We start from the raw sequence: 13,412 nt of genomic DNA on the forward strand, positions 1-13,412 counted from the left end.
CAGAGGTGACATCTTTAACCAGAGATCACATCTTTAACCAGAGATCACATGTTTTTTTAAATACTGTTAAACTATTTGGTGCAATGTGCTTTGTGACTTGCCCTGAATTAAAATTAAAAAAAAAATTGTAAACATGGTCTTAAAGACTCCAGTGTTCCATTTGTACATGTGCATTTGCAGGGCACAACAACAAAAAATAAACCAAGCTAAGCATCACACAGTTCTTCTCCCTAAATTCCCTTTCGTGTCTCGCTCACTCAATTTGCACTCCCTCTACACACGTGTGCTGAGTGCACACACACAAGCTACGGTTAGGCCTACAGAAATAAATGCAGTGGGACAATACCTCTAACTGATGTGATACACAAGCTACTGTACATTTCTTGCAAAATGACGACAGTTTTATGACATATTCAAAATGTACTGGTTGGTTGAAGTAGGGAAATACGAGTGCAGACAACTAACTGAGGTTTTGGAATAATTGTATCCCATATATTTTTCTGCTTATATTAGTCAAATCAAATGTATTTAGAGATCAAATAAAATCAAATGTATTTATAAAGCCCTTCTTACATCAGCTGATATCTCAAAGTGCTGTACAGAAACCCATTCTAAAACCCCAAACAGCAAGCAATGCAGGTGTAGAAGCACGGTGGCTAGGAAAAACTCCCTAGAAAGGCCAGAACCTAGGAAGAAACCTAGAGAGGAACCAGGCTATGAGGGGTGGCCAGTCCTCTTCTGGCTGTGCCGGGTGGAGATTATAACAGAACATTGCCAAGATGTTCAAATGTTCATAGATGACCATCAGGGTCAGATAATAATAAACTGGAGCAGCAGCACGGCCAGGTGGACTGGGGACAGCAAGGAGTCATCAGACCAGGTAGTCCTGAGGCATGGTCCTAGGGCTCAGGTCCTCCGAGAGAAAGAAAGAAAGAGAGAGAGAGAATCAGATAAAGCATATTTAAATTCATACAGGACACCGGATAAGACAAGAGAAATACTCCAGATGTAACAGACTGACCCTAGCCCCCCGACACATAAACTACTGCAGCATAAATACTGGAGGCTGAGACAGGAGGGATCAGAAGACACTGTGGCCCCATCCGATGATACCCCTGGACAGGGCCAAACAGGTAGGATATAACCCCACCCACTTTGCCAAAGCACAGCCCCCACACCACTAGAGGGATGTCTTCAACCATCAACTTACCATCCTGAGACAAGGCCGAGTATAGCCCACAAAGATCTCTGCCACGGCACAACCCAAGGGGGGGTACCAACCCAGACAGGAAGATCACGTCAGTGACTCAACCCACTCAAGTGACGCACCCCTCCCATGGACGGCATGGAAGAACACCAGTAAGCCAGTGACTCAGCCCCTGTAATAGGGTTAGAGGCAGAGAATCCCAGTGGAGAGAGGGGAACCGGCCAGGCAGAGACAGCAAGGGCAGTTCGTCTACTTTGTGAGCTGCTAGTGCCATTCAGAATTGGTTAGCCTAGGCTATAACCTCCCTAAACATAGACAGGTTCCACACTGACAATATGCTAAAACGTTAGTTTGATAAAAGACAAAGAGAGCATTTTCATCAGAACCATTAAACCGTCGCCTACTCACCAAATCGATGCCCTGGACGTGATTCATCATGTTCCATGTGGAATTGATCATCCATTTAGAAAATTCCAAAGAACAGAAACTAAATCAAACGTCTGTATATCGAAAAGAAGACAAATTTTTGTTTGAAAACCCTGAAAGAATTGTCTTCAACGCGTCAAATGACAATAACTGTTCCTGAAGCGAGATGCACATCTCTTCACACTGGCAACTTTTTTTCATTTGGAAAAAATATTCTGTTATATTTTATTTTATTTCATGTTTTTTTTGCTATAAAATAGCTGTGTCTTGAGTTGACTGTGATAAGGGCTTGGGAAATAACAGCGTGTTGTCTGTTAAATTAACAAAACAAGGCTATGCCATTATACATCCATATACTTCTACTAGCAAGCTCCACTGGTAAGGTTATTGCCTTCTTGAAGATTGTGTTCCGCGATATAATATAACCAGTTGATATTACGTTTTCAATAAATTAATCTTAAAGCTACAATATGTTACTTTTTAGGCGACCCGACCAAATTCACATAGGAATGTGAGTTATAGCTCTTTCATTCCCGTTTAATGTAAGTCTGAGAAGTGGTAAATCTGTTCTATGTGCTCTATTTCTATGCTTCCCGTTCTGAAGTTTTGTTTTTGTATTGTTTTACTTTCGGTTTTGTACACCAGCTTCAAACAGCTGAAACAACAATATTTTTGTTAATGGAAAATATATTTCAGAGGTATAGATGGCACGATGATTCTCTGCTTGTTTTGTGGCAAACTATTAGAATTTTAGTAATCAGAAAATTGGCAGAGCGATTTCTGCATAGTGCATCTTTAAATGGCAATAGTTTTTTTTTATTGAATGAATATATATGAGGCAATTTAGCAATTAGGATTGTTATCTGTAGTGGTTATGTTAGATTGGGCGTTGTTGTACGCTGCCGGCATATACGTAAATGTGGACATATTTCTTTCCACTGGGGGCCTTGCCCTTGTGTTCTAAAAATATATTTTTTCCCCCATTCCGAGTACTCAAAAAATATATATATGCGAGTACTTAAACAGTTTAAAAAAAAGTTAAATACCCATTCCTACTGGTATTGTTCTTACAGTCCTCCATTGTCAAGAGATGTTATTGAAGTGTCAAGTCCGACAAACCTTTTGTCCCTTAATTCCAGGGCTCTTACATTGACGTCTTCTCCAACCTCTACTCCTAACTAACTATATCTCTCTCCTTCTCCTCAGGTGTTCATCATTAATCTGCTGAGGGACAGCAAGTACTATCACTTCTGCCCCGTTATGGACACTTACATCCAGAAGCACTTTGCTGGAGCGCTGGCTTACAAGTGAGTTTCCCTTGTATGTCTGGTATTTATTTATTTATTGCTTATTGTACCTGGTAAGTTTGACTGAGAACAAATTCTCATTTACAGCAACGACCTGGGGAATAGTTACAGGGGAGAGGAGGGGGATGAATGAGCCAATTGGAAGTTGGGGATGATTAGGTGACCATGATGGTATGAAAGCCAGATTGGGAATTTAGCCAGGACACCGGGGTTAACACCCCTACTCTTACGATAAATGCCATGGGATATTTAGTGACCACAGAGAGTCAGAACACCCGTTTAATGTCCCATTCAAAAGACAGCACCCTACACAGGGCAATGTCCCCAATCACTGCCCTGGGGCATTGGAATATTTTTATTAGAGCAGAGGAAAGAGTGCTCCTATTGTCCCTCCAACACCACTGCCAGCAGTATCTGGTCTCCCATCTAGTGACCAACCAGGACCAACCCTGCTTAGCCTCAGAGGCAAGCCAGCAGTGGGATGCTGCTGATAATATATCTGTCTGGTATCTGTCCTCTATCTGTCTGGTATCTGTCCTCTATCTGTCTGGTATCTGTCTTCTATCTGTCTGGTATCTGTCCTCTATCTGTCTGGTATCTGTCCTCTATCTGTCTGGTATCTGTCTTCTATCTGTCTGGAATCTGTCTTCTATCTGTCTGGTATCTGTCTTCTATCTGTCTGGTATCTGTCCTCTATCTGTCTGGTATCTGTCCTCTATGTCTGGTATCTGTCTTCTATCTGTCTGGTATCTGTCTGGAATCTGTCTTCTATCTGTCTGGTATCTGTCTTCTATCTGTCTGGTATCTGATTGGAGTCTGCCTGTGGTAAATTCAATTGATATGGTCTGAAAAGTCACACACCTGTTGTAACGAGTGTTGTGTGTGGAGGACCAAGACGCAACAGGGAAGTGTATACTCATCTTCTCTTTTTAATATATAAGAAGGAGAAACAAAATAAACACGTATACAATTAACAGAAACGACACTAACAGTTCTGTCAGGTGACAAGCACAAAACAGAATACAACTACCCACAATCCACCATACAAACACACCCCTAATTATAGGACCTTCAATCAGAGGCAACGATAGACAGCTGCCTCCAACTGAAGGCCCCAACACCAATTAGCTAAACATAGAAATACAAACGACTAGACTGGACATAGAAATAAACTAACATAGAACAATAACTAAAACCCTGGACTAATAAATCAAATACCCCTCTACCTGGACACATACACAAAACCACCCTGAACCACATAAAACAAATACCCCCTGCCACGTCCTGACCAAAATAAACACTAACAAATAACACTTTACAGGTCAGAACGTGACACCTGTCTATATAAGGTCCCACAGTTGACAATGCATATCCTCCGAGACAGGATTGTGTCGAGGTACAAGATCTGTGGAAGGGTACCAAAAAATGTCTGTAGCATTGAAGGTCCCCAAGAACACAGTGGCCTCCATCATTCTTAAATGGAAGAAGTTTGGAACCGACAAGTCTCTTGCTAGAGCTGGTCGCCCGGCCAAACTGAGCATCGGGGGAGAAGGGCATTGGACAGAGCTCTAGAGTTCCTCTGTGGAGATGGGAGAACCTTCCACAAAGACAATCATCTCTGCAGCACCCCACCAATCAGGTTTTTATGGTAGAGTGGCCAGAGGGAAGTTACTTCTCAGTAAAAAGCACATGACAGCCCACTTGGAGTTTGCCAAAAGACACCTAAAGACTCTCAGACCATGATAAACAAGATTCTCTGGTCTGATGAAACCAAGATTGAACTCTTTGGCCTGAATGTCAAGCGTCACGTCTGGAGGAAAAACCTGGTACCATGGTGTTGGCAGCATCATGCTGTGGGGATGTCTTTCAGTAGCAGGGACTGGGAGACTAGTCAGGATCGAGGGAAAGATGAACGGAGCAAAGTACAGAGAGATCCTTGATGAAAACCTGCTCCAGAGCGCTCAGGACCTCAGACTGGGGCAAAGGTTTACCTTCCAACAGGACAACAACCCTAAGCACACAGCCAAGACAATGCAGGAGTGGCTTCGGGACAAGTCTCTGAATGTCATTGAGTGACCCAGCCAGAGCCCGGACTAGAACCCGATCTAACATCTCTGGAGAGGCCTGAAAATAGCTGTGCAGCGACACTCCCCATCCAACCTGACAGAGCTTGTGAGGATCTGCAGAGAAGAATGGGAGAAACTCCCCATATACAGGTGTGCAAAGCTTGTAGCGTCATACCCAAGAAGACACGAGGCTGTAATCGCTGCTAAAATGTACAAAAAAAACACAAAAAAACAGTATTTGCTTTGTCATTATGGGGTATTGTTTGTAGACTGATGATGAGGGGAAAAAAACGATTTAATCTATTTTAGAATAAGGTTGTAACGTAACAAAAATGTGGAAAAAGTCCAGGGGTCTGAATACTTCCTGAATGCTCTGTGAGTACTAAAGGAAGCCCCCCCCCCTCATGGTTACTGGTGTATGTTTTGATGAAACTTCCTCGTCTTGTTCTTTCTCCAGAGAGTTGATCCGCTGTCTGAAGTGGTACATGGACCGTTCTGCAGAGGTGGTGAGACAGAACCACATCCAAGAGGCCATGAGGGTAGGAGAACATGCTCCACTGGAAATGACCATAGACAAGGGAATAGGTTTTGAGTTGGGGGGGTGCTAAAAATGTCTTTGACCATGTATGTGACCAGAAAAAAAAACTCTGTACCTTGGCTAAATAAATTACAAAGCTTAACGATTGTTCCTGGTTGTGAAAGAAATTGTCAGAAAAAAATCATTATATTACAGTTGAAATAACAGTGCAGTGTAAAATCTACAGTCATATGGAATGTGTTTGGGAGAGAAGGACTACTCAGTAAGTTAGTTGAATAAAATATGAATAAAGCTTACTCATTGCTTTATTATTTTATTTTTAAATGCTGCAATGCAATGTAAAAGTTTCCTGTATAAATAATAGATTGTATCCACATGATTTAAAAAATGGATGACTGTTTGTACTACCATACTGTCCTTAGAAAGCTTGTCTGGCTCCATCAATGTCTCATGGGTCCTTATGTCTATGTATCTGGTTCTCCTCAAGCCTTTATATCGCTGTATCAGTCCCTCCTCAATCCTTTATGTCTCTGTATCAGTCCCTCCTCAATCCTTTATGTCTCTGTATCAGTCCCTCCTCAATCCTTTATGTCTATGTATCTGTCCCTCCTCAATCCTTTATGTCTATGTATCTGTCCCTCCTCAATCCTTTATGTCTCTGTATCAGTCCCTCCTCATCCTTTATGTCTATGTATCTGTCCCTCCTCATCCTTTATATCTATGTATCTGTCCTCCTCAATCCTTTATGTCTCTGTATCAGTCCCTCCTCAATCCTTTATATCTATGTATCTGTCCCTCCTCCATCCTTTATGTCTCTGTATCAGTCCCTCCTCAATTCTTTATCTCTCTGTATCAGTCCCTCCTCAACCCTTTATATCTATGTATCTGTCCTCCTCAATCCTTTATGTCTCTGTATCAGTCCCTCCTCCATCCTTTATGTCTCTGTATCAGTCCCTCCTCAATCCTTTATCTCTCTGTATCAGTCCCTCCTCAATCCTTTATATCTATGTATCTGTCCTCCTCAATCCTTTATGTCTATGTATCTGTCCCTCCTCAATCCTTTATGTCTATGTATCTGTCCCTCCTCAATCCTTTATGTCTCTGTATCAGTCCCTCCTCAAGCCTTTATGTCTCTGTATCTGTCCCTCCTCAAGCCTTTATGTCTGAAAACTAGCATGGTTTAGTGAATATTGTTTTATTTATTTATTTATAAAGTATCACACCCTTTTAAAAGGTTTTATTTTTTATTTTGTTTCCCCTCATAATGTCTGATAAAAAAATCACAGTAGACTGAAACCTCAACATGCTTTTAATATTTATCTTAATAAAAATGAATTATTTTTCGACATAAAGAAAGTCATGCCCTTTTTGCACGTTGTTTTTATAGAATCTTGATTTCCAGCTTTCACAAGTGAACAAGACTTGGAAGTGTCACATTGTGAGACTAACATTTCTATGTCCTGGTCTCTCTCTTTCCCTCCTTGTGATTTCCTGCCCTGAGCACAAATCTAACCCTCAGACCTTCAGGATGTCCTCTTGGCCTAATGGTGAAGACGTTAGGTTGGCGTGCAAGAGGTTTCGATCCAACCAGTTACACTTTACTGACACGTCTATGTCCTTATCTCTCTCCCCCCCCTTTACCCCAGGCTCTGGAGTACCTGTTGAAGTTCATTATCCAGTCTCGGATCCTGTACTCCCGTGCTACCTGTGGTATGGAGGAAGAACAGTTCAGGGCTAGCATCCAAGAGCTCTTCCAGTCCATCCGCTTTGTACTCAGTCTGGACAGCCGCAGCTCTGAGACACTCGTTTTCACACAGGTCAGTGACCTAAACACACTCCAGAGGTCAAAACATTCTGACACACAGCAGGGTTTGGGAGACCTACACTGACCCCACCTCCAGTGTAATAATAGAATTGTAACGGTAATAGCCAGTAGCCTTAGGCATGGCTAAATGTTGTTTAGATGCTAACTATTGTAATGTTCAGCGCTCTTCTTCTAGCTGCCCCCCCCCCATATCAAGATAGCTTATTGTTTGTTCTCTTCTGGAACTGTACCAAAGTGTGATGACTTCATTCTCTCACCAGGACTAGGAAGTGACGAGAGTCAATATGAAGATTCTGAGATTCAACAACATAATCCATTTATACCATCAATACGTCCTCAATGACTTCATTGTTTACTCTCTTTTCAGCTCCATGACTTCACTGTTTACTCTCTTTTCAGCTCCGTGACTTCACTGTTTACTCTCTTTTCAGCTCCATGACTTCACTGTTTACTCTCTTTTCAGCTCCGTGACTTCACTGATTACTCTCTTTTCAGCTCCATGACTTCACTGTTTACTCTCTTTTCAGCTCCGTGACTTCACTGTTTACTCTCTTTTCAGCTCCATGACTTCACTGTTTACTCTCTTTTCAGCTCCATGACTTCATTGTTTACTCTCTTTTCAGCTCCGTGACTTCACTGTTTACTCTCTTTTCAGCTCTGACTTCACTGTTTACTTTCTTTTCAGCTCTGTGACCACTGTTTACTCTCTTTTCAGCTCCGTGACTTCACTGTTTACTCTCTTTTCAGCTCTGTGACTTCACTGTTTGCTCTCTTTTCAGCTCCGTGACTTCACTGTTTACTCTCTTTTCAGCTCCATGACTTCACTGTTTACTCTCTTTTCAGCTCCATGACTTGATTGTTTACTCTCTTTTCAGCTCTGACTTCACTGTTTACTCTCTTTTCAGCTCCATGACTTCACTGTTTACTCTCTTTTCAGCTCTGTGACTTCACTGTTTGCTCTCTTTTCAGCTCCATGACTTCACTGTTTACTCTCTTTTCAGCTCCGTGACTTCACTGTTTACTCTCTTTTCAGCTCTGACTTCACTGTTTACTTTCTTTTCAGCTCTGTGACCACTGTTTACTCTCTTTTCAGCTCCATGACTTCACTGTTTACTCTCTTTTCAGCTCCATGACTTCACTGTTTACTCTCTTTTCAGCTCCGTGACTTCACTGTTTACTCTCTTTTCAGCTCTGACTTCACTGTTTACTTTCTTTTCAGCTCTGTGACCACTGTTTACTCTCTTTTCAGCTCCGTGACTTCACTGTTTACTCTCTTTTCAGCTCTGTGACTTCACTGTTTGCTCTCTTTTCAGCTCCGTGACTTCACTGTTTACTCTCTTTTCAGCTCTGCAGCTGAAGAGTGTTCATTTTAAAATATACAGTAGTCATTTTTCTATTTTAATTTCTTTACAATCTAAAGTAGTTAGAATCCCTTTCCTACGGTATTTCAGTTGCTTCAATTAGTCTAATTTTATACATTTTCTTTATTTGCCCCCTTTGCCCCTGCTTTGTGTACTGCATATGTTACCTCCTCCTCCTGTCCCCCTCCTGCTTCTCCTGTCCCCTTCCTCCGGGACCCTCCCTGTCCCCTGACTGTCCTGTTCCCCCCGGTCAGACTCCTCAGGTCCCCCAGCCTGCCTCTGGACAGGGACAGCCCCCAGGCCCCATCAGCTGTACTCAGGCCTGGAGCTCCAACGCTCCTCGCCCCTCTCCTCTCTCAGTAAGTAACTGTAGCCCTGGCACAATGGGGATCCTCTGCCAAGTTCCACCCGCTCACTCTGGCATCAAGCACCTCCCAACCAACCAACCTTCCAACCTCCCAACCAACCAAACCAACCAACCAACCAACCTCCCTACCTCCCAACCAACCAACCAACCAACCAACCTTCCAACCAGCCTCCCAACCAACCAGCCTCCCAACCTCCCTACCAACCAACCAGCCAGCCTCCCAACCAACCTACCAACCGACCAGCCTCCCAACCTCCCAACCTCCCAACCAACCAACCAACCAACCAACCAAACCAACCAACCAAACCAACCAACTAACCTCCCAACCAACCAACCAGCCTCCCAACCAACCAACCAACCAAACCAACCAACCAACCAACCAACCAAACCAACCAACTAACCTCCCAACCAACCAACCAGCCTCCCAACCAACCAACCAACCAAACCAACCAACCAACTAACCAACCAACCAACCAGCCTCCCAACCAATCTCCCAACCAATCTCCCAACCAATCTCCCAATCCCCCAACCAAACCAACCAACCAACCAACCAACTAACCTCCCAACCAACCAACCTTCCAACCAGCCTCCCAACCAACCAGCCTCCCAACCTCCCTACCAACCAACCAACCAACCAGCCTCCCAACCAACCTCCCAACCAACCTCCCGTCCTCACTACCAACCAACCAACCAGTCTCCCAACCAACCAGCCTCCCAACCTCCCTACCAACCAACCAACCAACTAGCCTCCCAACCAATCTCCCAACCAACCAGCCTCCCAACCTCCCTACCAACCAACCTCCCTACCAACCAACCAACCAACCAACCAACCTCCCAACCAATCTCCCAACCAACCAACCAACCAACCAACCAACCAACCAACCAGTCTCCCAACCAACCAGCCTCCCAACCTCCCTACCAACCAACTAACCAGCCTCCCAACCAATCTCCCAACCAACCAGCCTCACTACCAACCAACCAACCAGCCTCCCAACCTCCCTACCAACCAACCAACCAGCCTCCCAACCTTCCTACCAACCAACCAACCTCCCAACCAACCAACCAACCTCCCAACCAACCAACCAACCTTCCAACCAGTCTCCCAACCAACCAACCTTCCAACCTCCCTACCAACCAACCAGTCTCCCAACCAACCAGCCTTCCAACCAGCCTCCCAACCAACCAACCTCCCTACCAACCAACCAACCAGCCTCCCAACCTCCCTACCAACCAACCAACCACCAACCCCTTTTATAAATAGCAAGAAAGTCAAAGCTGAAAGTTGTCTAAGCTGTGCGCAGAAGAAAAAACAGTCGGCGCAGAGAAGCACGTCGTTTCTCTTTGCTTATTTGAGCTGTTCTATCTATAATAGGTCTATCTTCTGTATACCTACCTTGTCACAACACAACTGATTGGCTCAAATTCCACAAATTCACTTTGAATAAGGCACACCTGTTAATTGAAAAACATTCCAGGTGACTACCTCATGAAGCTGGTTGAGAGAATGCCAAGAGTGTGCAAAGCTTTCATCAAGGCAAAGGGTGGATACTTTGAAGAATCTCAAATATAAAATATCTTTTGATTTAACACTTTTTTGGTTACTACATGATTCCATATGTGTTATTTCATAGTTTTGATGTCTTTACTATTATTCTACAATGTAGACAATAGTAACAATAAAGAAAAACCCTTGAATGAGTAGGTGTTCTACAACTTTTGACCAGGTAGTGTATACAGTGGTTCCTCCTTTAAAAGTTGCGAGTTTACACAGCGGGACTTAGAGGTAATTTGTGGTTTAGTACAGTACCCTGCGTCACCACTTCATTGCTCCAGACCACCACAAGGGGGAGTTAGAGCACTGATTATGCTTTCTACTGTGTCTCTAACTGACAATGAATGGGTGACATTTAAAAAAAAAAAAAAAACTTTATTTTACTAGGCAAGTCAGTTAATTAAGAACAAATTCTTATTTTCAATGACAGCCTAGGAACAGTGGATTAACTGTCTTCTTCAGGGGCAGAACAACAGATTTATACCTTGTCGGCTCGGGGATTTGATCTTGCAACCTTTACGGTTACTAGTCCAACGCTCTAACCACTAGGCTACGCTGCCGCCTAAATAGAAACTGATAATTGTGCACGACTTCAGTATTACTTACTAAAACTGTTGTTACACTAAGGTTTTTATTATTTTATTTTGTTAGAATTATTTTGCTCTTACTGTAGTACTGTAGGCCACTCCCGACCGGTCAAATCGTACAGCGCCGGTGTGGTACAACAGTCTAAGACACTGCATAGCAGTGTTGCTACAGATGCTGGTTCAAAACCCGTGCTGTCCTTGACTGGGAGACACATGAGATGACTGTAGGTTTTTGGTTTTTCTCCCTCTAAAAACATAAATAAATCATTCTAATTAACAAACTGGTAAAAATACTCTTTCAAAATGCCGATGTTTATTTAGTTATGAATCCATAACAAATTACTATGGGAATAAATATCACTGAATTACAGAAATATCTTCCAATCCTCTATATGTAATTATTGGCGGAGAGTCACGTCATATGTTTAGATATACTGATGGTTTACTGTAGGCGACATGAGTCTCTCTAGTGTTGAGTAATGTGCTTTTAAAAGTGGTGTAGGTCTTATTTATTTAAAGAGCATATTGAAGTTAGAAGCAATAGGATTTGAAGCAATAGGTCAACTATTTCAGCACCATTTAGCCCTGCTCTGAGACAAGCATGGGGACTGGTCTTGATGAAATCAATGAGATGTTTTATTTTCACTGAATCTCCGTTTGGGTATTGCTTAGACTAGAATTAGAAAATTAGGGTGCAGAAATGTTATGCTGTTAGTGTAACATTAATTTAACTAGGCAAGTCAGTTAAGAACAAATTATTATTTGGACAAGGACAGCCTACTCCTTCCTCCCCATCAGGGTATTGAACCCCAGTCTTCCGCAGGACACTGGATTCTTTAGCTAAATAGCCCAGTACTGTACTGCCGACCGTCACGTTGTACAGCGCCATATATTCCGTTCCATCCTAACGGAAACCCAGAGGGTTTTTCATTTTTCTTGTAATAGAAACACCATAATATTAATCAAATTAATTAAGCAAGTACCAGTCAAAAGTTTGGACACACCTACTCATTCCAGGATTTTTCTTTATTAATAATAGTGAAAACATCACAACTATGAAATAACACATATGGAATCAGTTAAGACCAAATTTTTATTCCTCCCCATCGAGGAATTGAACCCCAGTCTCCCACATGCCTCTTATTCTCTAGTACAGCCTATATTGAAGGTACTTGAGGTCATGAGAAAATACTCTTTCAAAATGCAGATGTTGATTTAGTTATGGATCCATAACGAAGTACTATGGGAATAAGTATCACTGAATTACAGAAATATTGGAACAAAGTTGTCTAATGAAGGCAAACAAATTGTTGCTTACTGGAAAATACTCTTTCAAACACACATGGTCATGTTGTACAGTGTCATTATGGCTATTAGCAGGGCTATATTTTGGCCTTTATAAATATTATTTTGGCATTTATAAATATTAATTTTCAGATTACAATCGCTCACTGTAATTTTTTTTAAACGAAATAATCTTCAAAATATCGTTATTTATAGCCTTTCCACCGTGGATGTCTATTTCAGCACCGTTTCGCGCTGCTCTGAGACAAGCATGGAGAAACAAAAAAATGTTCAATTATAATCCATATTCCATATTATTCCATATTCTTAAGATATATGTGTTGACTGAATATAAGCAAGTGATGTCTGCTAAATAATCAAGTTAGGTTTCTCCAGAAATAAATAATTCTAAATAAAAAAAATGTCTCTATTTACCAATTAGTGAGAATGTCTCACCCCATGTTCAAGAATTGCCTTTTTCTCGCTCACTCTAGGTTAAATGAAAATGAAATCTCCAAAATATTGTTACTTTTTAAACAAAGCGATTTTTATTATTAATTCATTTAGAATTATATAAAAGCCCTTTAGATATTCTCATAGATCCAGGAAAAATTCACCTTAGATATTAATTTAGAAACCTCCAATCCTCTTATGCTGTAGCCTACTCCCAACCGTCACGTTGTACAGCGCCATATTTTCCATTCCATCCTAACAGAAACCCTGAGGGTTTCGTTTTTTGTTTTTCTCGTAAAAGAAACACCATAATATTAATCAAATTAATTATGCCAAATTCCTTAAAATTGATTCCATGTACTATGTTACTACAAAAAAAGGTTTTAAATTCTCTAGTCATGCCAATATGGGAGACTATCGAATGCTTCTCAAAGATGCC

General features: G+C 41.9%; 1 protein-coding gene across 1 annotated transcript in view; it reads left to right on the top strand.

Moving 5' to 3' along the window:
* The window catches only part of LOC106566212 (dedicator of cytokinesis protein 3), a 398,163-nt gene that overhangs the window by 311,814 nt on the left and 72,937 nt on the right, over positions 1-13,412 (top strand). The window contains exons 21-23 of the mRNA XM_045691962.1: positions 2,840-2,940; positions 5,464-5,545; positions 7,191-7,361. Coding sequence (XP_045547918.1) covers positions 2,840-2,940; positions 5,464-5,545; positions 7,191-7,361 — 354 coding nt within the window. The remainder of the gene's footprint in view (positions 1-2,839; positions 2,941-5,463; positions 5,546-7,190; positions 7,362-13,412) is intronic.

The sequence above is a fragment of the Salmo salar genome, chromosome ssa12 (assembly GCF_905237065.1).
Source record: "Salmo salar chromosome ssa12, Ssal_v3.1, whole genome shotgun sequence".
Classification (NCBI taxonomy): Eukaryota; Metazoa; Chordata; class Actinopteri; order Salmoniformes; family Salmonidae; genus Salmo; species Salmo salar.